This window comes from Patagioenas fasciata, chromosome Z (assembly GCF_037038585.1).
Source record: "Patagioenas fasciata isolate bPatFas1 chromosome Z, bPatFas1.hap1, whole genome shotgun sequence".
NCBI classification, from domain to species: Eukaryota; Metazoa; Chordata; class Aves; order Columbiformes; family Columbidae; genus Patagioenas; species Patagioenas fasciata.
In genome coordinates, this window is record NC_092560.1 from 35,594,822 (window position 1) to 35,622,493 (window position 27,672).

The following is a 27,672-nucleotide window of genomic DNA, read 5'->3' on the forward strand; positions in this document are numbered from 1 at the left end:
CTTTGAAAATTTGTATTTCACACCAGATGCGTGTTTTAACTTAAAAGTCTTGGAGGCCTGTTGCCACAATGTGCTATGTCTCCCACTATTACACCAGACATCATGGTCGTCTTCTAGCTGCATTCCATGGGCTTTGCAGACAGCCTTTTGTATTTCATATTTCATCACCCATTAGAATACTGAGAAATAAGCCCTATTCTATAGAGGAATTAGGCCTTCATTTGTATCAAATCCAGTATGCTGCAAATCCTAAGCTGAAAGAAATTCTGACTCAGAGACAAAAAGAAAAAAAAAAGTACGTGCCCACATTACAATCCTCAGAACAAAAATACACACAGCCCTTGCCTGTCCATGAAGCCATCTGAGCCCTTACAGGATTGTGTTGAATGTTGCACCGCATAATAACATAAAACTTCCTTGGCCTAGCTGGTTACAGACCTCATTCAGGCCTAGACCCTGGTCTTAGAATATAGAAACCAGGTGTTTCTCCTGTCTACCCTTGAAGGGGCTAAGTCTAACACATGTACGCCAGTGTAGCTTGCTCATTGGGTCAGGCTGATATAAAAAATAACAGCCACCACTTCATTTTTCAACATAGATTGAGCTGATACGTATTTTACCCTGGATGCGGAACAATCAGAAGTCACGACCTCTTTCCTGAAGAGAAGCAACTGTTAATTTCACAGCAAAGCACTGTGGGTGCCTCAGCCTAGAGAGCAGAATGTTCAAAACTACTGGAATTGCACCACTGACCAGCAAATTACTGACATGGACATAGGGTGTGCATGAAAGCACATAGAATGAGTGAGACTCCATGGGTAGGAAACAGGGCCACTCACCCTAGGGTGAAGAGACCTCCATTCTGGTCACCAGATGAAGTAAGGAAGCAGTCATATGAGCAGGAACAAGAACCCAGGCCTTTTTCTTACCAGTCATGAAAAGCAAAACAAAACAAAACAAAAGTTTACACACTTGAAAAAAATCTCTAAGGCAGAAGGGCAAAGGCAGTAGCCCAGCAATTGTACTACTGCCTCGCAGCAAGGAACAAATGTGGATTTAAACAGGGGAGACAGATTAATTTGAATTAATTTGTCTCAGAAGTCAGCAATCCACTTGCTGTGTAGAGAATGCAGAAGCTTCAATGCTAGCGTCTGGATTCTACTCAGAAACCCAAACATTTGCTGTCTCCCAACACTGTCTCCTGGATGTGACCTGTTCTCTGACCAGGCCTGTGACAGCCTTTCACACAGCTGTTTCCCCTTCAAAAGAGCCGCTTTCCCCTCAAGCTAACTGGTCCACATCACCCCAACAAGCTCATTATAATCAAGCGTGCTGGTATTTTCTGCTTAGCTTCTGACATTCTTGTCTGTTGAAACTCCTCTGACCTTGGGGCTGTATCCCACGGATCCTGCTTTAATCCACCCCTGCATTTTTCCATAATGAGGTTCATATACTGCTTTACACCATATACAAACACACACACAGACGATGTTTTAAATAATTAGTAATTTTCCCTTAAGGGTAAAAATGTTCTGTAATAGTATTTCTTTTTGTTATGAAATAATGTAAACCATCTTGGTGTGGTAATATTTTGTAATATGGTTGTGTTATGCAATTAAGGCTGCAGGGTTCAGATGCACCTGGAGATACTGACACATGCTGGAGACTTAGAGCTGTTGAAGAACAGTTACACATCCCTATGCATGTATATATACACATGCATAAATACACAAACAAAATTACATACCCATAATCTGCCTGCATACTTTAAAAAAAATACCAAGCAAAATAAAGTCTGTGTAGTTTAATTTTTGCTCATTTCCTCTTCAAATGAAGATCCCTTTGTAAACCTTGAAAAAGAAAATGTGTGCTTCCTTTTTAGGGAGGTAGAGCTGACCTCCTGCCTTCTCTTCTGCTAAGACATGTAAACCCTTTGGACTTCAGCTGGTGTGTGTTTGTGACAGTGCAACTCAATATCCTCAACTTTAATTTTGATTCTTGTCAGCTTTCAATTTATTTTTGATGAGGAAAATGTAGAAACATGCCAAATGTTCAAGTTCACAAAGCAAGTTCTACTGCCAACATCATGAGAATTTATTTGTTTAGTCAGACTTTTTTCCTTATTCTCCTCTAAGGTCATCATTGGGTTAAGGTGATGTGAATGAAATAACATTCGCATGAAAAACAGTTTTTCATTTCATCTTCCTCTTTTTTTAATTCCAACAAAGACAGTGGCTGACTTTGCATAACCAGAAGTTTATCTCAAAATCAGCCGGGACGATGCGGTTGTGCCTAGAGAAGTTAACCATCAGCGGAGTTATACATCAGACTGCTGGCTGCCGCAGCACAAGTATCACAGTAAATCACATGCCTGTCCTGGCAGAACAAGCTTTTTTTTCACATTTCCCATTGTCCCACAGATTCTTTCATCTTAGGATTGTGCCATAAAAATCTGTGTAGGGAAGGTGGGCTTTTAATACTCACCAAAAAGTTGGTGTGAGAAGGGACAGGCTACCGTGCAGTTCCATTGCATGAAGAAACACACAGATGTGGCTGGCACTGACCAGTGCAGTTATACATCTGAAACACAGAATGACAAACTGACATCAAAGCATCTATATGCATACCATACCAGTTTTGACCATTCCTGGAGATGGTCTGTAATCTACAGCACTTGCATGACCCCAGCACACTTTACCCATACAATGTGTGTAAGATCTATCTGTCCTTGTAGCAAGCAACATGAGGATCCTGTAAGGAGGGATCTCACACCACAATGCACACTCAGCGGTGGTCACCATGAGATGGATCTAACAGCTGAAACTGCAGGTCTAGGCAAAGAGCTCAGGGTCTTTGGCTCACAGGAGGTAAGTGTACTCTTCAGTACACTACAACAGAAGATGTATCTGAGTTTCCCACGTTTCCTTTCCATGACAGCTTGCATGTTCTAGTCCTTGTCTCCAGGTGTCAATTTGGTTTCAAGCCCAATTGATTCTACCTATTGGTGCAATGGCAGTCAATGCTACCGACAATGTATTTAGAGAAAGATGTTTTCAGACTGAGCATTGCAAGTGAAGTTCAGGGGGTCTAAAGGGAGGTCTGCTATGGAGCACATATCGAACTCTCTGATGAGAAGTGTCATGCTGCTTGCTGCAAGCGTGTACCTTATGTTACCTGTAGAGTCAAGGGAAAGGGGTTGATGGTGCCAGCAGGCGTGAGTTAGAACACTTGAATCTATCTGGGCACCTCCAGATAGGAAGTATCTACTCAACTTCATTAGTAAAATAAAATCTTGATTTGGGGAATTATTGATCTTGTCCATCTCCAATAAACAACGAGGATTCTTAATGCTTCACAGGATTAGACCCTAAGGAGCTGTGCCTCAGACACACAAATGCTGCCTGACAAAAATTTTGCACTTAGATCATTAAAGTGAAATCCCTACCATCGAGATTGCTTTTACATTCAGCTTTCTGCATCCATCATTCTAGGGTATAGCCAGATGCTATAGAGATAACAAATACCACCTTCACCACCTTCTTTCACCTGAACCCTTACATTTAATCCTTATGACAACTGTTATGCTAAAATGATCTAATACTGAAAATACTGTACTATCAGTCTGTTGTTATGTCAATCACCTGTAGGTGCACAGGGAATCCAAATGACTTTTTCCTTTCTCTTTCAGTAACTGTCAAACCACACTTTTAATCCAAGAAATTATTTTAAAGCAAACATTAGAACCCTATTTCACTAGGATGCCTTACCAGTGCTTTTCTTTCCTTCCATGTGAATAACTCTCATTTTCTTTCCATAATTACAGAAAACAGGCTGGTTTTTAATGTCTCTTCCAGCAGAGCTGAAGATGTTGATTTCAGGCTCATTCAGACTTTAAAGCCTAATTCATGCAGTTGATCCACAACATTAACTGGAGTGCAGGTCTCATCAATTTGATAAAGTGTCTTTATAACAACAGATGGTAATTTGTTGATACTTAAAGCTCTAAATGGACTCTGCTACAAAACCGCTTAAAATGCTTTATTTAAAAAAAGAAAAAACAACCAACCAACAAAAAAAACCCCACACAAGTGGTTCAGATACTTTAACCCAAAGAAATTGCTGACAGATTTGTTTTCAGCCCAGCAGAGTAAAGAGCTGACAACATATTTTTGCTGGATATGGTAACTTGGGTCTATTTTTAGGATTTTTTTTAAGTACTCAAAAATAGTAGTGAGCTTAAAAATCAGCATCTGCTTCTAGCAATGAAATAATTCTTTGAAGAACAGATAATAGGCACAAAAAAGCCCACCCCCAAGTCTTACATTCTGTGATTCTCTGATTCTCCACAGCAAGACTGAAAGTCACAATTATGCATTTCTTGTAAGCACTGTTTATTTTATAAAACAATACTGCAGGATTATAATACCCCTGTAAGTGCTCAATACACCTATTTATCAGTTATTAATTCACCAGCATAAACTGTTTACATTTCAGCCAAGAATGACTAACCAGCAAGTGCTATCACTATTGCTTTTGTGACTTAGAATACCCCAAGGCTGCTGATATTTAGAGCACAACGCAGACTCTCGCCCTTTCTTACTTTAACCTGGGTTTAGTTAGGGTGGGAAAGAATTTATTTGTAGGGAATGATTTTTTTTTTTAAATGCTCCTTACAGCTATTCTGCAACTAGGATTTGCAAATGCATGTCAAGAAATCTGAGCTGGTTCGCGTCCAACTAGTTTGGATACTGATAACAATGAATCACTATGTCAGTGCAAGACGGCCCAGGACCTGGATGTCTGCTCGTTGGCTGACGCCTGTCACCACAGTTTCCCAATCCTCAGCAGAGTTTATGCCTCTGACAGCTAGAAAGAATGACTGACTCCACAACAAGACAAAACCCGGCCCCGCAGATATCCCCTATGCTCTACTCATGCATCAGTAGCCTTAGGAAACAAAGCAGTGTTATTATCAGTCAGTCCTCACTCTGTTATCTTTTGAACCCTTGCACAACGTAAATCACACTTGAAAGAGGTAGAGGAGAAGGATCCATTGGTTTCCTACAAATGGGTTGATGGAAGACAAGGGCTCAAGATCACAGGCCCTTCCCACCTCCCTCCTAGAGAAAAAATCGCATAACTGGGTCATCACACCTTCTCTAGGACGGCTCCAGCCAGAGACAGCAGGTACCATAGTGAGATGGTGCACACCCCATCTTCTCCTCAGCAGGGGAGGTGGCGGGCAGCAGGAGCAGGGGTTGCATGGAAAGAGGGGTAGAAGGTGGAAAAGAACAAAGAGGGGGAGAAAATGGGTTCCACTAGTATGAATGCTAGTGGGACTGTGTTTGCTGGTTCTGTGATTTCAGTAAAGGTGGCAAATTTTGAATTGTAGTAATTTCAGTTCAAAACAGTTCAAGGTTTTGACCCACAGAACAGCAGTTATCTTTTTAATATCATTGCAAGAAGGACACTATGGAATTTTTGCCCCATGATACTCCAGGAAAAAAAAAAAAAAGTATTTTTAAGTTATTAAGATAAAATCTTCTTTAGATGGAGAATAAAATATACTACAGCACGATGCTTCAAACAACACGTAGGATGACTTATAGACAATCAATATGACAAAGTAGAGCAGCTTTGGAAGTAGTAGTATTTCACAAATACCATTTCTAACAAAATCATCGTCATGGTATTTAATTAAAATCAAAGCTCCTAACAGCAGCAGTGCAGAAAAGGAGATACTCTGATTTCATATTCATACCCAGTGGGTTAGTTTTTGTGAAAATTAATTGTGTAACATTTAAAAGACATGCCAGTGACCACTTCAGCAACATTATTTAGGCTTTCACATTTTGACAAAAAAAAGAGAGCAGAAAAATCCTGGAGAGATATAGGCTTGTTGGTCTACCCTGTTCTGGCAAGGACAGGACTTCTTCATAGTCATGTGCAAGAATGACCTACCTCTAGTAAACAATTACGAAATCATTTATTCATGAGGGAAAGTTGTTAATATTTTTTCTGAGTCAGTAGTCAATAACTAGCTCAAGAAAGGGGGAAAAAAAAAAGTAATTAAGGGAAGTGGTGGGTTTGACAACTCTAAGTGTTCTCTGGACCTTGTCCAAGGGGACCCTCTTCAGTGAAGAACAGTTGCATCAAAAAAGAAAGAACAGACTATGAATAGCCAAGATTCCTAGTGATCTCACTGGGAATTACACATTTATTTGGAAAGCATTAAAAGAATAAGGTTACAGACTTAAGACCTGATCCAAATTCCATTATGTAAATGGAAAAAGAGAATTTTGTTGTCTTACAAGGAAACTGAATTTAGCCTTTAGTTCCCAGTTAATGAGATACTTGTAAATGTAGAGAACTGCAGGGGAAGTGATCAAGGAGAGATGTTACTTTGGGTTAGGTTTTTTTTTATCTGTTTTTCATATTAAATACTTGCCTAGGCTGCAATTTACTCAGATTTGTTGTTGTAAGACTCTCCATTCTACTGACTACATCTATCTAAAGTGGCATTCAGATCCAACAGAAAGGCAAGTTGCAACTGACTTAATGTCATCTTTAACGAATGAACAGAAAAGGGGCATCTCACAGATTCTAAATGTGTAATTAGTGTCTTAGAGTGAGGTGAGCAAAGAGAGCCATGTAACCTGCACATGATCCATTTGTTATTCCAGGCAATATACTCCTTTCTTCATGATGATGTATGGTTATTGCTGTTACTAAGGACATTGCTTGGTTTGGAACATTTCATAGATTTGTTCAATCCCATCTAAAGTTGCTTTTGTTAGCACAGTCACCTAAGCAGGCCCAAAATCTGCAAAACAGTCTCACGAACAGGTCTTCCCACTGCTGCTAAGCAACACTTAGGTCAACTGGGCTCGTACTGTGTGCACATGTCCCAGCACTGCTTTTGCTAGACTCAGAATGAGATCAAGGCACTTGGCAACTGAGTTTGCACAGCAGGACCTTTCTACCAGCATATCACAAACAGAAGACTTTTGTTTCTTCTCTCAAGCTACAGGTACGCAAAGGAGACTACAAATAATGTGAATTTCAAGAGAGGAACAGATCCATTTTGATCTGCTAGTTTTATTTAAAATTAATAAATTCAGGCAAGGTATAAACTATCCAGTCACATCCTGCAAAGGTTTAAGCAGTGAAACCACAAGGGAAAATAAACTAAAATCTCTTCCCTTTTTATCTTAAAAGTGTTTGAAATGAATTGGTTGCTAAAGAAACCTGATATAATTGTGCCAGAGTGTTTTGAAACCCTTCGTGGAGTTCATCTGAAACCTCAGCATAACAAGTGGCCTCTTATCTGCGTACTATTCCAGGAAGAAATGCATGGCATTTCGTCATCACAGCTGAAAGACTAGCTGGCTCTGCACGTAGGCTCGGCGAGAATAAGAGCCCTCAGCTATAATGAGGGCAGGCTGGTAGCTAATGCTTAGTCAGAGGCTGTTTCCTTTAGCCTTTGCTACTGCTTGTAGGAGTTGGAATGCAGGAAAAGGCAAAAATTAAAGAGAACATAAAGAAGGCCAATGTTTACCTTCTCTAGCTGTTCTCAATGAAGTTTATTTCGGAAGAAATGGCACAGAGGCATTAACATGGTGACACCCTAAACCATCCCTCCTGTTTTTAAGTAGCTTTATTTAATATGCCTGTTCATGAGCAGGATTACTTACAGGAGAGAGAATCATAAAAAGCAGATGTCGGGTTTTTTTGGTCTGACATTTAAAGGCAAATTAGTAAACAGAAGTTTAATACAGTTTTTTCCTTTTGAAAACTGATGTTTAACTTCATAACAGTCAAACTAACTTTCTCTTACAAAGTTGTTAAAACATAGACATAGACTGGTAGCAATTGACATTACTTCAAAACCAAGGATGAATCTTCATATGTGGAGGAACATTTTGAGATACGTTTCTTTTTATAGACTTTTCCTCTTTCATATATCCTTAAGATGGTAACATCTGTGATGCACTGTCATCATGCTTTTTAACATGAGAATCTGCAAACTTTGAACACAGAATGATCAATCAATACAACATTAGAATGTTAAATGCGAATGTGTAGCAACGTGCAGAATGTAAGTTTGCAAGCCTCTTCATTTGGGACCACTTTCTTAGCCTGCCTGAAGAAAAATCATCAATTATTGGGAATTTACTCTGCTACAGCCACGCTGATTTAAGCACACAGCTGTAGGCACTATAATACTGAACACACTGGACTGAGTCATTTTACACACATGCAGATGCTGGTCTAAATAAGGGCTAGATTTGACTTGTTCTGTTTAACTCACTGGCTGAACACTGAAAATAGTTGGCACAGACTTTTCTCAGGAAATTCAAACTTACACAAGCAGAGGAAAAACACTGCAAATGAGATGCTGCTGTGTGCAAAAATTCATCTTGGGTAAAACTTTAAACCCTAAAAATAAATCTTGTTTTCAGTTCACACAAATAGGCTTTTCTATTCAACTCTGAAGGTTTAAAGCAGTTGTTAATCATGTACTGTACACAGTACTAAGTGGGAAAGTGTTCAGTTATTTCTGAAACACGTTATTTTGAGGCTATATTTGAATCTTCCATATTTATGTGATGAGAGTTATGTCACAAAGTTAATCATTCCCAGGATGCTAGCATTCAGGGTAATGAAAAACTTCTTGTGCAAGCAGTCATTAATCAGTGAGTATAACATTGCATAATGCTTTCTGAAGCATGTGTTATGTGATCAGAGTACAAGGCTGCATAATACAGCGAAGTGTTTATGCCATATGCTGACCTTTTCTAAAGCAGAAACGGAGCCATGTGATGCGCCGCTCCTGCCAGCAGTTGCTTATTGCCAATAATTAAGTTTGATGATATGAAGAAACACAAACTTGTATTGCTCTAGAGTTCTAAAAGGAAGAAGCTTTGAAGTTTTTGGCACTGCAAAGCACAAAGATGGCCAACTTGGCTTCGGTACACTATCGCTGTCCATTATAGGCACCGCCCATCAAAACCAGAATCAAGTGCCCTGCTCAAGTGGTTACTGGCATTTGTGTAAAGGAAAACATGTGCACTGTTACAGGACTTCTGTATTATCCAGAAGAGCATAAAGGTCACAGGAACAAAGCAGCCAAAAGCATGCATCTCATAACATCACAATAACATTTGATGTTCTTGTGCAATAGTGCTAGTAAGCAGCTATTACTTAATCTCCTACCAGTATTACACAAAAGTATACTTGCGAAATACTTCAGATAAATACGCTGTAATTATATGAAATATAAAAACACGTATAGTACAAAATGTTTTTGTAACTCTGAACACACATACCTGTGGAGATGTGGTTTTAATGAGCTATTTTAACAATGGAAACAATGATTTAAAAGCTTCTCTGAACAACCTTAAAACTATGTGCTGGAAGCAGAGTGGACATCTGGACATATATTTTATATATTATGCATACACAAACACAGAGCATGATCAAAAGTTCATCCTGTACCCAGCTACTTTGTGCTTTTCTGTTGGCAGAATGGGGCTGCAGAGCTGGAAGAACCAGCTTCATAAAACTGCTTCAGCACAGCCAGCCATCCTGGTAGCATAGTTAATGACACTGCTTCTCCTACATCACCTGCTCCCTGACTTGCTAGGGTTTCCTTCTGCCTCACTGGTGACAGCCTGACTGCTTTGGGGAGCTGGTACAGAAAGGGGAAGCCAGGCTCCAGAAGCATTACCACCTGTTAACTCCATTCCTTCATGTGATCTAAAGTTCTTTCTGATATCCCTCCCTTACTTTAAGGAAGTGTTTGAAAGCTTAACTAACAATCCTAAAAAGTAAAGCAGCCTAGAAGCACAATCAAAATACACACAATTAAGACTACATCTATGCAGGGAATTAGGTGCCCAAGTCCAAAATTTAGATTCTCAAAATTTCTGCTGAGATTTTGCTTCAGGAAGTCACGGTCCTAATGATATCAGGGAATGGCAATTAGATGGTGCTGTATTGAAAGCCTTCCAGGATTTAAGAATGAAACCTTTCACAATCTAAGGGGTCTGACTGAGCAGGCATCTTCACTCTTGGCAGACGGGAATCCACATAGTACAACGGAGATTTTGGGGATGAGAGGAAAACAAACAGGATTTTTATCCTTGTGCAGCATTTATTAAAAAAACAGTGTGATACTTGCTTCATGAGGGACTGCAAGACAGGCCTTCCCTCTCTAACAGGTGAGCGGTCTCTATCTCTACATCTCAATAAATTAATTTGTAGAATAAGAAATTAAGCAGAAAAGTTTCATCAGAAGTGACTGAGAGCACCCAGTGACCAGGTCACTACTGTGGGAGGGTTCAGTTCAGGTCAATTAAGTGAAAGAAGGGAGCAGAAACTGAGTTGTGCTAGTGTTTCATGAGCCCTTTAACTACTGAGCTACTAGATAAATCAAGGGGCTGCAGCGTAGCCTCTTCGTTTTTTCAAAAAAAAGGACCAATTTCAGCTAAGATTTGGAACAAAGGGCAAGAATCCAAAATGAAGAAAGGAATTTCAGTTTGCGCCAAGTGGAAAAAAAGCACGTCCATGTGTTCGGTTACGAACTGGTAACTTAGGCAGAACCCCTTGCATTATGACTATTTCTGTGGCTCCTACCTCCTTACATATGTTATATGGTTAGTCTAGCAATCACATTTGGATATCATGATCTCTACTGGTCTTTAGGGTAAAGAACTCGGGTGCTATAACCAACTGATACAGAAAAACCTACATTGTGGGGCTGCTCATGAAGATATGAGAAATGACAGTGCTGAAGTAGACTGTGACTTAAACAGGTAGCTTGAACACACCCTAGAAAACATCCCTCTCTCCATCCTTCCTCAGATGCGTGCCCCCTGGCTCTCTCACTGCTACTTGGAAGAGGAGGCTGGCCAAAAGATGACAACTACAGGACAAGATGAATGACAGACTGAAGTCTGAGTAGTCACTAGCTGGGGAAACTTACATGTATTTACAAAAACAGTTCAGCTACAGACCAGCTTTGAACACAACAGTCCCAGAGGCAGAGACTTACTACACAAAAGATGGTCAAACTCCATCCACACAAGCACACAGACGTGTTATTAACATTTATACACAACCTTCACAACTCTGTCCTTAAAAGTAAAATTTAAAATTAGTCTTTCTAAACTGCATGAAAGAAACATATTTTTTAAAAACTTGTACAACTGGCATCAGATTTTTTAACATGCTAGAAAGAAGTGAGCCAAAGATGATATCACAAAGTCCCTTATGCTTAAGGGAAAATGTTAAATCAATTAGCAGTTGTTAGAATAAAGAGGCAACAATTTGATGTATCAGTTCCTTAAAAAAATACCAAACTTTTCATGTTCTTCTGAAAGTGGTTATATTATGCAACAAAACTGCAACATATTCTCATGTCTTTAATGTTACAAAAGCTTTATTAGCATATGCTTCAGAAATTACAATCAAAGAGCAGCAGTCACAAGCCAGAACTTTGAAGAGTTTATAAACATACATGTACAGACTATGCCTTAGAGGGTTAATGTACTGTTTTGAACTCAAGTATTGCAATAGGACTTAGCTTTGACACAGAAGGTTCACACCCTCTGTAATAAATTCTTTTAACATACTTCATATTTCTTCCCATGTGAATGAGTGTCCTTGGAAGAATTATCTACTAGATAAAATTTGAAGATGAAATCTTATGAAATCTTATTTAAGGGGGGTGGAGATTGATCTTATAATCTGCGACAGTTGTTGATTAATGAGCTGCTCATGATTGCTGTAGGCCTGTTCAAACTGCAAAAGCAAACAATACTATAGGACTGGGAGGCATGCACTATCTGGATGCCACACCTTTGTTGAAACTTAGAACTCACTTCGACCTCTGCTACGTTTGTTCTGGCCACGAGCTATCAGATGTGCCTGACCAGACACATGGCAACACACACGCACCCCCTCACTACTCGACTGCTGTTTCTGCGGCAGAACTTGTGTGCTTCAGAACTTTCACACCATGTGTGTGGACACCTGTAGATGTCACAGTACATGCTGAGGGGGGTGCAATGTTCTTGCTGGTATGGCTCTTCCACAAACAAATTCAAAACTTACTGGAGCAGAATAGTACTCTCACTTCCCGAGGGGAACGTGGTCTCATCTGGCAGTCGGAAGAATTTTATTTATATGTACATATATGCATATGCACATACACATGCATATGCATGCATATGACATGTCAGTATACACATGTATATATTATAAAGCGCAATGAATACATTTCATAAACACAGTACATCCTGCATAATGAAGGAAACTTCAACTCTGTTCAAGGTTAAACTGAACATAATTAAAATATATACCAAAAGAGGTACCTTACCTAATCTTTGGTGATAACATGATCATTTTTTATTACACTTTTCAAAAATCTTTTCAGAAAACTTTCCAAACTCTCCTAACTTTGCTTATAAAATATCAATGTTGTTAAAGTGAAAACAACTCATATAAATTCTTAAAAGTGTTCCCTGCACCCTGGTGTTTGAGCTCCCATCTCAGAAAAAACAAGAGCCAACAGAAAAAAAAAAAGGCACAAACATAATAACTAATCTTTGTAAGACCTCAAAATACACAAGAGGAATTCCATTACCTTTAGTTGAATACATCTCTCCTTTTGGTTTATCTGTTTGCAATCATCCTCCTTTTTCTCATTTTTGGAGACAGTTGTCTTTCTAAAAGTGTGCAGAAAAAGAACATCTTAAAATAGTCATGTCGTCATGATCATTATCACACCTTGAGTACAATGACTGTATCAGTCTCACTAAACAATGAAGTCCTATGGCTTTTCAGCAGTGCTGTTAGGTGCAAGAACAACGCTAAAATCCCACAAATGAGACATGAAAGCACATCTTGTTCTATCTATATCACACAAAGTACCAATGGTTTTCAATTATAGTTTGTTTGTTTTTTTTTTCAATTGTAAATCCTCTCTCTAATCTCAGTAGACATATTTTCAGGGATATGCCTGCATGGAAAAGCAATGAAACAAAAACTAAGTTGGTGACAGATCAAGATGTTCCAATTACTCTTTTCGCTTTGCATGATTTGGCTTTGGTATGTGAAGTGACACATGTAACAAACCCTTACTTTACGCCCTAAGTCTCCCAAAATTCCAAGTAGCATGATATTCTGCCATGTCCTCTGTTGGAGACACCCATTATTTTTTTTCCTTTTCAACAAATCTGATTATGGTTAAGTGCATCAAAGATGAAAATATGAAACAGCTGCAAGTGATACATCCTGATGTTTACTATTCTGAATGTATCTGGCTAAAAGCAGTTCTAGAAAAGCGTTGATATGAACCTTGGTTTAGGACTACGAGTAACTGCATGTAGACTGACAGAATTTCAACAATAATTTGGCACAAATGGCTCGGCAAATCTCACAGAAAAGTTCCATGGAATAATATCCTCCAAGTGCTCTTAACTGCATCATTACACAACCTCAGAATAAATAAAATACCATATTTCTTCATAGCAGGCGAGACACTGAAAAGCACTGAACAGACTTAAGCCATTCAGAGAATTCTAGAAACTCTATATAGAAATTTAGTAAAACTAGGTAAGAATGTGAGTTACTTCAATGACATTGAAAACACAAACGCTTTCATATATTAAAGATTAAAGTGATAAGTGTTACATAAAGTCACATATTAATTTCTGCATGAAAGTGAGAATTTCTAGGCAATACAGTTAAGTTAAATTTGCACTTACACCATGGATAGGTAATCAGCTGAAGGTAACAGACCTACCCATATTATAACTTTCCAATACCCAGCTCAGTGGAGAAGTGCAGAAGAGCTGATTATCCACTTGAGCTCAGGAGGAGCAGGAGAACAAGCTGCTTATGCCAAGGTCCCAGCAGATAACCCTTCAGGAAACCAGTGGGGACCAGGCTCACTCACCCATGAGGTATTGTGGAGAAAAGCACGGCTTTTCCAAGACTGAAAGAGCTGAGCCTAAGCACTTGAAGAAGGATTTTCCAGATCATAACTTTCCTAAGGAAAAGTCAGCCTATATTATAAGAGTATTTCTCTTACAAATCATCATCTTGTGGAAGCAGAATTCTAATACTCTATTAATCACAAGCACTAGAGCCATCACAATGTGTGACTTCATAAAAGAGACAGTAAGTGTTTAACACATATTTTGTTGAAACATTTTTCCTTTACAACTAGTTCAACACCACTAGAAAGTACCTTTAAAAATGGTCCTACTGGTACTCACTTTATAATAATATTCAAAATGTTGACTTCAAAGAAGGGACTCAAATTGCTACGATGACAGTATCTTCTCCTGAGAAAAGAAATGGAGAGACCATTGTGACAGTAAAATTATTTTATGAGATCAAAACTACTAGTTAAAGGCACAAATCTATGCAGTCTTATGCCACACTATTAAAAGTTATTACATTTTTTAACAGACATTCACAGAAGCTACTTAATCAGTGCTTGTTAGAAAAACAGAGGCAGCTCAATAACCAGACTGTATATCAAAGTTACGAAACAGAAACCCATCAGCATAGACTTAATATTTTTTCTCCTATTAACATAATTATTTCTTACTCAGTAAAAATGAAAATGACATGTTAGCACTTCAAAAACACAAGAAAATGACCCTCTAGGCTTTATACGACTATCAAAACAAGCACCAGTACTTTATTTGCAAATTTTCGAGCATGAAACGATCGACTCAGCAAGTTTACCAGTCAACAAAGTGTGTGCTCTACCAGTTATAATCAATTTACATGTAATGATATGTCTAAATACGAATTTAAATGAGTTCTTGTCATTTCATGTTGATCAGCTACTTTATCATCATAGGTATGGACAGTGACCACAGTTAATGTTGCAGAAACAGCAGAGCATGCACAAGTTTCGTGAGCCAATAGTAAACAAACAGGAAGAAATATGTTTTCATAGAAAAAGACAGCCTCTGACTGCTAAAGCATGTTTATTTTCCAGTCAAGTTAACAAAAATACTTTCTAAGAGGTTATTTCCAGACATTTGTTGATATGCCATGTCCACAGCAAATATACAGTACAAATCACAACAGTTTTCTCACCTCGCAACCTACTGGATTTCTCTTTCAATGTATGAAAAGAACCCTGAGGCCACCATCGAATAAAGAACATTTCAATATCATCCCTGTTGTATATAAATATATGTTATCAGGACCTGCAAAAGGAATATTCTGGAAATTAAGAGAATTCTAGTGTCTTTAACAGCGCATTAGTCGCATCCCTGCTAAACAATCTTTAATACAATCATCGAAAATTTAAAATAACTGGGGCAAGTGAAGTAAAGTTCCTTCACAGCAGACAGTGCTGCTCAGATGATATGTTCAATGAATGCAAGACAAAGCCAGGTTTAACATACAAGAATGCATAATTAAAGGCTGGCCTCGAAAATGTCTTCATTTAATACAATTAAATGAATATAATGGTAATGACTTCATAAAACAATGGTTTTATGTGTTAAAGTTAATTTTGTTTTACTGAGAATAGTGTAAGTCAGATAAATAAAGCATAACATTTTCCAAACAATAATCCTTTTCATTTCCTTTAGCTTTATTAATAATGTACATATTCAGGTAGACTACTCAAATATAATTTTTACTGATATACAGAATCATTTTAATGCATATTTGGTACAAGTTCTTATTTTAGGTGTTCAGTAGTCACTTTTCTTTTGATAAAACGATACAGCAGATCTATACTTAACATTACATATAGGTTTTGTCTATATAAAGAATTTACAGAGCTCTTTCAACTGTGGAATGCTATGTTTCATACATATGAAATTTTAAAAATGCTGCATGAACCTGTGATCTCGCCAATACACAGAAGAACCTTCAGAAATTGTAAATAGCATGAGTTGACACACATTTCTATCTGGGTCCAGTACAAGCATGGACACATTCAAAATGCTGTAACATCAGTATGATTTGCTGTGACTTTGGTGGTTGCGATATTCCAGGTGTGGATGGAAAGTGCACCTTAATGGTCCTCATAGCAGTATTATCCCCTTGTATTTTTAAAGGCATCAGCTTCTTTTATTCTCCCTTGTAGCGAGGAGGTCTCTTCTCCTTAAATGCAAGAAGACCTTCAATTCTATCTTTTGTTGGAATAGTCTGCAATGAGTCGAGTAACAATTCATTATTGAAGCCAAAAACAATAATAAAAACATCACACAAATCCCAATTCTGCAAGACATCCAGCATGCAACACATTATACAACAGAAAAGTGAAAACAGCAATGTCTAGTCAGATACAGGGAACTACCAGACACTTCAAAGGGGCAATAGAAGGCTAAGAAATAATTTGGGAGGATTATCTTTTCTCTAAATGGATGACTGTGAGAAACTCTTTAGGGTTGTTTTTTGAGTTTTTTTTTTGGGGGGTGGGGAGTGAGGTGAAGAGAAATAGGTTATTAATCAGATCATATGTTTTAAATAAGCATTTAGTGCTGAAGCTTCTATTTCCATGATCAAAAACTTGTCTCAAAGCCCAAGAACATACCAACTTAAATACATGGTTCCCATGTTATACTTGCAAAGAGGTTTGCCCCAATTTTCTGTTGGCTAGCGCATATGCCATTAGTGGCACATGTTAGCAAAGCAGTGAAGCATCCTTCATGTTATTTCATGTTACACCGAAACAAAGCAAGAGCACAGCAGTTCTTGGACTAGATGCACAGCAGAGCACGACTGGCTAGGGATGCGGCTGGTGGTGCTTCGCCATCCTCACCCTAAGTTTTTGTCCTAAACTACACCTCCTTCCTTAAACGCCTTATAAAACTAAAGTAAGCAGAAGGAAGGTCTAAATAGAATGCCAAAATATTTGCAGAAGAAATCATAAAGTAATATCTAGGGTTTTTTTTAATGTAATCCTAGTTACATACCTGAGCGTAACAAGCTTCTTCAATTGCTAAACCTGTTACTAAGTCGACCTGAGGGAAAGAATACAATGTTTTTAAAAGCATATTTTTGTATATTTATTTTATATCATTTCCTGACAGCTGACTTAAATACCGTGTTTCTATGCCACATACTAAAATATATCTGCAAAGTTCTTCTCTACTTTAACATGGAAATGCTACACTGCCATGTGGTGGAAGTGGTTAGTATTTGGGTAACAGTTTCCTTACTGGGCAATACAATTAGTATGTAATACACTGTCAAAACAATGCATGTCCTTCACTACAAACCATCTGCACTAAAAACCATTAGCTACTTGCACTTTTATAATAATTCCATTTACTACAAGGAAAAAGACGTAATGTACTGCATGATAATTTAAAATTTGTTCTGAAACAAGTTATCTTCAAAATGTCATATGAAAACATGATGTCATGACATAAAGTAAACATAAATTCAAGTTTAAAAGGATTTAAAATTAAAAAATAGGTCAATGGCCATCCTGCATCATCACCTAGTTTCAAGAACATTTTTTACTTTGTGAGCTGGTCAGAAGAGCTGAAGAGTTTTCCCCTCACTACTTTTCTACCTGTCTTAAGCATCAGCTGCTGCAGAACCTACCAGCTCTCCACAGGGCCACTGAAAGGAAAACAACAATGCACCACAAGCAATTTGTCAAGGGGAGATCAGCTACAGGACAGTTTGCCAAAGGAAGCCATGAAATCTCTGCCATGGAGGGTTTATAAAACCAGCTTGAATGGACATTGGGCTTGATGGGTTTTCATACACTAGATCTCGTCTTGGGGCCTCAAGACGAATCCTTCTAACCCTATTGTCCATAATTCTATAAAAAAACATGATTCTGACCTTTCAGTCCACCATACCTGGCAGCTAGATAATTTAGCCTGTAGCATTTTGAACCTTGGGTACCACTGAATTAAATCTTGAATTCCATCATCACTTGCTGTGGAAACCTAACAAACATACTCTTTGCACAACAGTACCTGAGTTTGGTTCTCAGGCCAAAATTTACTGGTGGCATTGGCTGAACTCAATTATGTCACTTCAAGAAAAAGAAGACCATTCGTAAATTTGTCTTCTTGGATTCAGATGTTGCACGTGGTAAGATCCCCTTCCTGTTGTCCCAGGCTGAGCTATAAGGTGTCCTGGTGCAGCACTTATGTATGTGCTTAATTTTAAATACAAACAGTCCTGCAGAGCTCAGCAAGATGATTTACAAGTAAAACACACGTCCAGATGTGTTCAAGGCTAGATTTTAATGAGCTTTACAGTTAGGTTAATAGTGTTCAAGAAGAAGTGGCAATCAGAATCAAATATGAAATCAGACTCCACATACAGTTTTAAAACTAACCTCTACTAAACTATTAAACACTGTACCTTCTTCTCATTAACTTTATCAGTTACTAAACACTGAGGGAACTGACGGACTTGCTAGAGCATGACTCTGAGGTTTTGTTCTACCCAGCATTTGAAATACAACTTATTCATAGTAGTTTATGTTTACTTTCTAGTATTAATAATTGGCAAAGTGCATTACTCTTGGACAGACATGAGGTTACTAAGCCCTGTTACAGAAATCTGCATCAACTCTAGTCTAGGAGTTTCACACAAAAAAAACCCCTGCATTTGATCTTTTAAAAAGTTTTGACAAAATGGATTTTGAAAGACTACACAGTGAGAAACTAAAAACAGTTCTAGAAAAAAAATCACCATGGTAAACTTGTTGCCAGCTTGACTTCTGCTTACTCTTAAAAAAAGTACAGACTCTTACCTCCATTCCCTGATTGATGGCCAGTTTTGCAACTCTCATTGCGACTGGTCCCTAAAATAAAAGAAAAAGCTTATTTACATACCATCAAAATCTACAAGATTATGCAGTGAAGCGTCTGCATACCAATGTTCTTATATTAGGACCTTATAGACTTTGGACTTTTATTAAATTTATAGTAAATAGATCAAGTATCCTAAATTACACCACTATAGTAGACATTTGCTTCCAAACTGACAGTTCCAGTATTGAGAAAAAGTGCAATGTACTGTCTTCAGAAGAACCTAACTAAAGCAGTGTGTTCATTTTATGTTTCAAAGGTGCTAACCATGTCCACTCTTGTCAAGACTGCTCAACTCCCTCCAAAACAAGGCTCAGAACAGACACCTTAAGAAACACCATTATAGGCCTTCACAACATCAATCTTACGTCCCTATTATCATAAAATGCAGAGACATGAAAAGATGTGATAATGAAATAAAATGAACCGATGCAGCTTCAAACACACTACTGTAAAGCCTGCACTGGTCAAGTGATGCTCTTCTGTGAGCAACTGAGGACCCCGGGGAGCAGAGAGATTTCCACCCTTCTCCTCCAACGTGCCATAGAACAGCGAGACATCTTGGGGAATCAACTCGGTCCTGTGCTTATCCATCTGCATCAGCTTCCGAAGGTTCAGACATGGCTTTAGAGAAGCAGCCTGCTGCTTTCGGAAAAGCCAAAGGCTTTCAAGCTGTTTCCAATGTGGAATGATAACTATATAAATCGACCTTGAAAAATAACTGTGTGTTAAAATTTCTACTGTATTTTTCATGTTTGTCTTTCTATGGGGGTGTTCGACATACAAATAACCAATGTTAAATCACATATTTAACTTGCAACATTTTCCATTTTCAGTTAAAAATTTTGGTCCTTATAATTATGATCCAATAAAGTGGTTTCCTCATTATTTTCTTCTTCTGCCTCCTATGAATTGCTACCTGGGACCCTTCACTTGAAAAGCAGGTTTATCAAAAGCTCCAAACTTAGTTCCTAGCTTGAACAAACAGCTTGCAGTCGATGGCAAGAGGGGAATAGGTAGCAACCAGCCAACACAAGGACTCCTGTGAAGGTCACACTTAAAATTCTTCCTAATATTTTCAAGTTTTAAAGCAGAGGGATTCAGCAAATCCCATTTCAATTCTCCTATGAAAGCCAGAGATAGGATGTCACTTTGAATAAATGATAGTAAGAGCATGATTCTTTCATCAAGCTTATATACAAAGGACAGAAAGCAAAATTTCCACTAGCAAATGAGTTTTGCATTAATATTGAAATAGCATTTAGCTTTCTGTTTTCAAAACAGAAGTGACACTGAGATATGTCCACTCTCCTATGGACCTTTTTGCCTCTCTTCAAAAGTGTTCAGCAGCAACAGAATAACCTACTGGGATAATTGCATTACCAAAAAAACCCCTTACAATATTTTTCTGTTTAAAACTTGAAAGCCAAAATACACTACACAAACACAGACTGTATCATGACAATACAGGATGGAAAAGAGGTTTTTTTCTTCACTATGAAATAATAACTAAATAACACCACTCAATAGATGAGAGAAAAAAACCTGCAATTGCTCTCCACATAACAACACACAACTTCATGATGTTTCTTCTTAATACAGGTGGCTGTTTTTCAGTCTTTATGTTTGGTAAAAACTAAAATGAACAGAATTTGTTTTACCTGAGGTAAAAATTCTCTTGCCAGAGCTAATGCTCTTCTGTATGCAGCATCCCCTGCTTCATTCTGTTCTACCACATGGCTAATCAATCCTATTGATTTTGCTTCCTTGCCATCTACAATACGTGCAGAGAAGATGAGTTCTTTTGCCAAAGACACTCCAATTGTGCGAGGTAATCTCTGTGTCCCCCCTAAAGTTCAGAAAAAGAGAAAATGCAAGGATTAGTTTCCCATCTATTTATACCACAAATGTAGATGCCTTGTTTGGTTCAAATATTTAGTTCCATAAACAATTATATGAACGTACAGAAATTAAACTGTCATACAAAGGCACGTCTAAATGCCTTCTTCCATTTTGAAACTACATCTAAAATGAAATCAATTGTTCTGTTTCTTGGAAAGACGTATAAATAACTGAAAAGAGGTAATACTAATAAAGATTATGTTTGATTACAGACAAGTTACCCTATTCAAATCAGCCAAAAGCTGAAGGAAAACTACTTGCCAGTAATTACCATATCCCAAAATGCTGCTTCTTTTAAACAACCTGTAGATTTTTATAACAATCACCATAATATGAACACTTTTGAAGAACTAACAAGACTGTAATCCATGCTAAAGTTCACATATATAAGGGACAATAAAAATGTATACGTAAACTAAACCCAAACCACTAGACAATGTCTTTAAAAGCCATGATTTTGTCTCTTCTTACTTCCATATTATTGTTGAAATCTTAAATCCTGATTACAAAAACTACAGAAGGACAACGGAAGATGTGGATCAGCAGAGAAAAGCACGTAACTTTAAGTCAGCTTTTCTTACTGTGTTAAAAACTTCTTTGGCAGATCAGTGTTTTCAGAAGGTCAATAAGCAGTAACTACATTAACCAGACACATGAAGATTGCCTAGCTGGACTAACAATTAACTTTCCAGAATTGACACACAACAAGAATGGGGGAATAATCATTATCAAAACCAAAGAAGTAGACTCAAATCGCAGAAGCAGATGCTTGTATGAATTAAAACCGTGGAAACGGCCTTCATCGAGGAGAAATGATTTTGAAAATATACAAGGTCTACCATTTTCACATGGATCTGAAACAAATATCCAATTTATATAGACAGTCTGTAAGTAAAAATTTATTTCCAAATAGCTATTCCTGCAAAAGCATGCTAATATATACAAATATAAATATATGCCTATATGCAAGAGGAATATTTATAGGTGTTCAAAGGAAGGTGGTACAACACTGGATAAATGTGTTTTCAATTAATATAAAATAGTTTAATTTCTACTAGACACTGTGGACTAAGCCAGTATTCTATTGAAGCCATTCAGTTCTCCTACTGATGTTTCCTTACTTTAAGTATATATTTAAGACAAACAGACTGTCTGGAAACAAACACATTTTTTTTTGTGATTCAATGATTCAGCTTTCAACTATTGTTTTTCATGAATCACAAGCTTCAGTACTACTGTATTCCTTTCCATAGAAACAGACCTGCCTTTGAACATATTACACTGTAAAAAATGCAGAATGTTTAGGGGATTTCTGCCTTATGCCTTTCTAGAATATTACAAAGTCATGATCCAGAATGAAAACTGAGATTTTGTGGGCTGAGACTGGAGGAATTAATAAAATGCTTACACGCCTAACAATTAAAATAAAATTTGTAGGACAATAACATTAGTAAATACAAACAATGTGATATTCTCTGTGGTCCTAACACTCTGAGAGTGTCTGTCTATGCTGACCGTCCTAATGCTCAAGGGCAACAGACAACACCAAGAGGAACTCCTGTTCAATAAATGCCGCTAATTCTATTAGTTGTCCAGCTAAGCCAGTGACAGTTCTAGGAGGGCAATTTTACTAGCAGCATTATGTAGAGAAAGTTCCTACTCTAGAGCATTTTTATGAAAGGAGTCAGGTACAGGAAGGTGAGACTAAAACAAAACCCCTTGTAAAATACTACAAAACCTGAAGCCTAAGCCTTCCTGTTTAGCCTTGGCTGCCTGTCTGGTGAGAATCACAGAGGATGACTAAAGTTGTAGCTACCAACCTTTATTACCTACATACCATAAAACGTGACCTGTGTTTTCAAGAAGCTTGCTGATTCTGATACTGTCACCACAAACAAACATTTGCTGGCTTTTTTGTTTTAAGTATTGAATATGTCTTCTAATTTCTCATCCAAGGAAGCTGCCACACCTTAATCAGCCTCTATCCTTGTACCCGTTTTAAGTGCACATCAGAACACAGCAGATGTCTACACTGATTCTCTTTAAGAATAGTTTAGTCAGAAATTATCCCCTTCAGCATAGTACTGGAATCTAGAAAACCATCAGGTTTGGCTTTTGATTAAAGAAAACTATTTATCCAAATCACAAGACCTGAAACCATATGACACTGAAGTTACTGACCTCATATCTTCTGTTTCTTCCTTGCTTGCTATGCCTAGTGTTTCGGTTTTTGGTTTGGGGGCTTTTTTCCTACTTAATTATCTCTCCTTCCTTTACTGCTTTATCTCTTCTATTACTGCTTTTACCAGGAAATGTTGAAAACAATATTTAATTGAGCAACAATATTTCATAACTTTGACCAAACAATGGATATGTTTAAGCATGAAATAGTGTTTATAGATTGGGGGGTGGGGGGGGGGAAGTGTTCTTGCCAGTGTCTTACACAATAATGATTAAAGAGCAAAAAAAGCAGACTATGGTCTACATTGTTTGGCTGCCTCCTACACTGCAAAGCCATTAAGCAGGAGTATATTGTTTGATTAATATTCACAGAACAGAAGCCAGCAGTTCAGTGCATCAATCAATATATTCGGTAGTAGGAATAAGATATAGGCACCCACAAAAGCAGTAAGACCCAAGTAATCAAATGCAAACAACACACCAAAATACATCCAACACACTAAAGTTACATCTATTTATGAAGAAAAGACAGAATGTGCTGTAGATAGATGTTCTGTTTTGGTAATACACAAAGAACATACAATGCCTGCCAACTACAATCAGAGCTAAAGGAAGTAACACCCAGTCTTCAAAGACATTACTTAACCAAGGCATTTCATCTGAATGTAGAGCAGAATTTGATGGAAGAATAGTTGTTTCATCTTCACAAATTTAATGACATGTTATTTCAGGGACTAGTGATCTAGTATTACTCAGTATGCTGATAAAAGTATTTGACACACAGTTACAATGTCAATGTGTTCTTATCTGAGATGGTATATATTACATGTTGTAATAATCATAAACAGCAGTTCTAGATGACACTCTAGTTCATGTGAAAAGACACAGTAAATACAAGACTGCTAAGTTCTTGTATGAAAATTACTAAACAGTATTTTTTTTCTTTAACAAACAGTTGATTTTGTATGAATATTTATTTACTGTCAGTAATTAATCAATTACAAAATATGTACGCAACTGGTTTGGATTAAGGGAATTACGTGATAAATTCCCAAGAGTATATCCAACAAGATGAAGCAACTCGCTTACTGGAAATAGATTCATCATTCTGGCAGAGAATATCTACAGTCAGTAGTTTCTCATAGCTGAAGGCTCTGTCAAAACATACTGGAAAAAATCCTGTTCTGACAAAAAATCCAAACTTTAATTCAGTAATAAACCTGTTTATTAAGTCAAGTAAAAATGAGTCTTTCTATCCTATCGTCTCTATCACAAGCTTTGTTTGATTTGAGTTAGACTGATTTAACTGACAGGTTTCTAGATTTCTTTTTTTAAAAGACTACTGTGCATTTCTAATGTTTTATTAATAATCTATGGTGAAACCAAATTCTGTCAGCCACAACATCCTAATTATTCCAGTCAGTCAAGAAATGGCTCAAATGTATCCTTGTGATTCTTTTGCAGTAAGCTGCAAGGAGTAGATTTTTCTCCTTTCCATTGAAACTCACAAAAATACGGAATGCAAAAACCTGCTGTGCATAACACCAAATCCTTAAAAATATGAGACCATAAATACACTAAGATGGATAAAATTATTATTTTAATGTAATACTTTTCAGTCATGTAAGTTGTATTTTAAAAGCTTGTGTAACAAGCATATTTTCCACTTTTAAAGTACCTGACATCCACTGATAAGTTAAGCAATTTTCAAAATATTAAACACTCTAAAAGCCTAAACACTCTAGCAAGACTACATTTAACACCAAGTTTCCATCAGACTGTTTCCCAGATGAGGCCTCGATCCTGCAAATTTGTACACGCTTCAGCCAGCTTTAGTCCAGGTATAACTCTTCCTGGGCTCAGGCACCCCAAATCCTTTCACAGAGGAAAACAGGAAGGGCCCTTCACTGGCAGACACTGGATAACCAACCAACAACCAGAAACAACTTAGACCAGGCAAGACAAAAACAAAGTTGCTAGTGATAGTGTAAAAACAGGATGGAGAAGAGAAGAAAAGAAACAAAATATTATCTCAGCAAAGGGGAAAAAGCGCAGTGCTGATGAGGAGCAGGTGGCAGCCAAGGCTGCTCTCATGTCTGGCCACGTAAGTCTTTGCTTGCAAGAAGCCTGGAGACCTGAGCAAAGCCTGAGACAGCAGCCCGAGGCTGGCTCAGAGCTTGCCCCGGGGTCCATAGTGACTGGAGAGAAGTTGTTTGAGCAACATCTCATAACAGGCTGCCAAAAGGGCTCATGGAAGTCTGCCTTGCCAGTCAAGCTGAAGAAAGCCCTGCAGGAACGTCCAACACAACCCTATTGAAGGTGGAAGAGGCAGGATGACCCATGACCTATGCCAGCCTGGCAGCAGCAAGCCCCAGGTCCAAAACTATCGACTTAATTTGCAAATCAGTCCTTAATGTTCATGATCTGTTTTATTCATCTGTGCCTGTGGATTGGTTTATTTTAAAACCTACCTGAAAAATGCCTAGAATATACCAAACTGCCACGCATGGGTGGCTTGAAGGTGGCAGCTTGAATCAGAAGAATGTTCTACTTGGCTTGAAGATACATGAACCTTCACAATGCATGAGGCAGAGTGTAAATACACTTTCAGAATTCACTAGCAGTTAAATAATCACAACTAATTTATTTTCAAAATATGTAATCCTTTTGTAGATTGCGAAAGAGAGAAGATGGTTTCCCAGCAGATGGCTGCATACATGAAATGAATGGAACCAAAAAATGTATCTGGAACCTGATTCCTATAAAATGGACAACACCTCAAGAGGGAATCCATACCAGGCGTAAGGAGCTTACTCCACATTTCCTTGACAAGCGTGGTACAACCAAGGCACAGACTCCACCGTCAGACTAAACACCGCTTGACAAGCACAGATCTGTGTCACCACCCTTGGGCTCCCCAGACTCACTGTATTAGCAGTGCACATGCTGACAATCTGCCTTATCTTTTTTAACTGACATTATTTGAGGAAGAAGAGAGAAATGTCATTAATCTACTTATTAACTTTAATTTAAACGTCAACGAATGCAACAAGTATGATCACACACAGACATTCAGTAAGGCCACATCCCCTTCTATTACTCCAGATAGAGCCCTGGTCTTATTGTCTTTTGGGAATGCAATGACAGAAAGTGAATTTAAACAAAATTCTAAAGTACATGCACATTAAAACGTAAGTCATCTTGCTGTAGATAGAAATTAATGGCCCAAGACGAGGCATTTTTCACTTTCAAAATTACACCCACACATTCATGAAGTCATTACTCAGCTGTAACAACAGGTAGGAGGCTTAGACCAGTGCTGCTCCGTATGATTATATTTTACAAATCATGTGAGGTTTATGAGTAATATTAGTAAAAAAAAAAACACTTGTATTTTAAATAAATAATTTTATGGTCCATGTTCTTACAGTTTTGGATTTAGTATGACAGCTAAAATTCATGTGAAAAACTGGACAAAAAAAAAAGGCACGAGAAAAACTATTATCATTATTCAGGGCACGTGAAATGCAGAAAAAAATAATTACCACAGTGGTATCCTATTTTTATTTACATTTTGAATGAGATCACAGTCCCCAGCTGGGACAACTGCTTTAGTTTTTAGCAAATAGAAATGAACTAAAGAAATACAAGCAAACCAAAGACCAGACTACTAAATCTGAAGTCTTCACTGCTTATGAGCAAGTGACTTGAATGTTTTCCTCACTTCAGTGCTCTACTTATGGAAATCCACCATTTTATTCTTCCACACAGCAATTCAATTCATCACTCTTGTCACCCCCAAACCATCACTCTGCTAACCCTCCAAACAGGTTCCTATTCCTTTCTTTCTCCCATCCTGACTACTATCAAATTAATCTGCTTTCAAGTCTTCCAAATAAATGGGTCTTTAAGAGTTTACCCCTGAAATTAGGCATCCCTGAAATTCTCTGACTTGAGCAGCTCTAAAGAAAGGAGAACCAGTGGTTAACAGAATGGGAGCCCAGAGAAAAGCCAATAAGATTGCAGGAGTACACAGTCCCGCCCGGGTCAGCTGTCGAATCCCAGGAAGCCAGAGCGCTCTCCCTACCGATAAACACATATAAAATGAACTTATACCTGGCAAACTGTATTTTTCATCTTGAGTAGGATGTTGCCTCAGATGACACAGCCATACACTACAGCTACACTGCACCTAGCCAGGTACGTAGGCTATAACACAACGTCTATAACATTTTACAGTGCTTTTAAGACACAGACTCTACCAAAAAAAATGGCCAAATCATTCAAAGCTGGCATGCATTAATCTAACGATCTGCAATGCAAAAAGCGACCTCTTCAGTAAACTGGAACTTAATTTTGAGACACCAAGTCTGATACTCAGAAATACTCCAAACTTTTTCAGCTTTATCTGTTGGATTTTGTAGCACTGTCTAGAAGTGTCAGAATGGCATTCTCGTCTTTTTACTTTCCAGATTGATCCTTCTATTTGTTATTTTACAGTGATAGTTGATACGCGAGAAATAATCACTGCTGTTCTTAAAAATTCTGTACGCGACATAAATAATTGAAACGTTATCTGTGCATCTTAATTTGTATTCTGAATGTTACAGTACTTGTTATTCCTTGTAAGTATATTATGTACCTGCAAGAATAATCAAAACTTATATTAGAAATTAATACACAGAATATATTTAACTCAAGTTGAATTACATATAAACATGTATCCAGTTTATGTTATAGGACATTCTCTATGCACTAATTA

The 27,672-nt window shown here is 37.7% G+C and overlaps 1 protein-coding gene and 1 long non-coding RNA gene across 5 annotated transcripts in view; one reads left to right on the forward strand and one right to left on the reverse strand.

Moving 5' to 3' along the window:
• Positions 1-2,484: 2,484 nt before the first annotated feature.
• AUH (AU RNA binding methylglutaconyl-CoA hydratase) overlaps positions 2,485-27,672 on the reverse strand; it is a 118,756-nt gene continuing 93,568 nt past the window's right edge. For 3 of the 4 annotated variants that reach the window (XM_065861645.2, XM_065861644.2, XM_065861642.2), the window contains 6 exons: positions 20,489-20,676; positions 18,770-18,820; positions 16,962-17,009; positions 14,286-16,191; positions 12,650-12,731; positions 2,485-2,580 (listed from right to left, as the gene is read on the reverse strand). In XM_065861645.2, coding sequence (XP_065717717.1) covers positions 16,114-16,191; positions 16,962-17,009; positions 18,770-18,820; positions 20,489-20,676 — 365 coding nt within the window. In that variant the 3' untranslated portion in view covers positions 2,485-2,580; positions 12,650-12,731; positions 14,286-16,113. Of the gene's footprint in view, positions 2,581-12,649; positions 12,732-14,285; positions 16,192-16,961; positions 17,010-18,769; positions 18,821-20,488; positions 20,677-27,672 lie in introns of those variants that run through there. The other variant, XM_071801773.1, reaches the window with a different exon arrangement.
• On the forward strand, positions 21,436-27,605 carry LOC139826368 (uncharacterized). The gene is made up of 2 exons (XR_011736355.1): positions 21,436-21,616; positions 25,584-27,605. It is a non-coding gene; the product is annotated as an uncharacterized lncRNA (long non-coding RNA).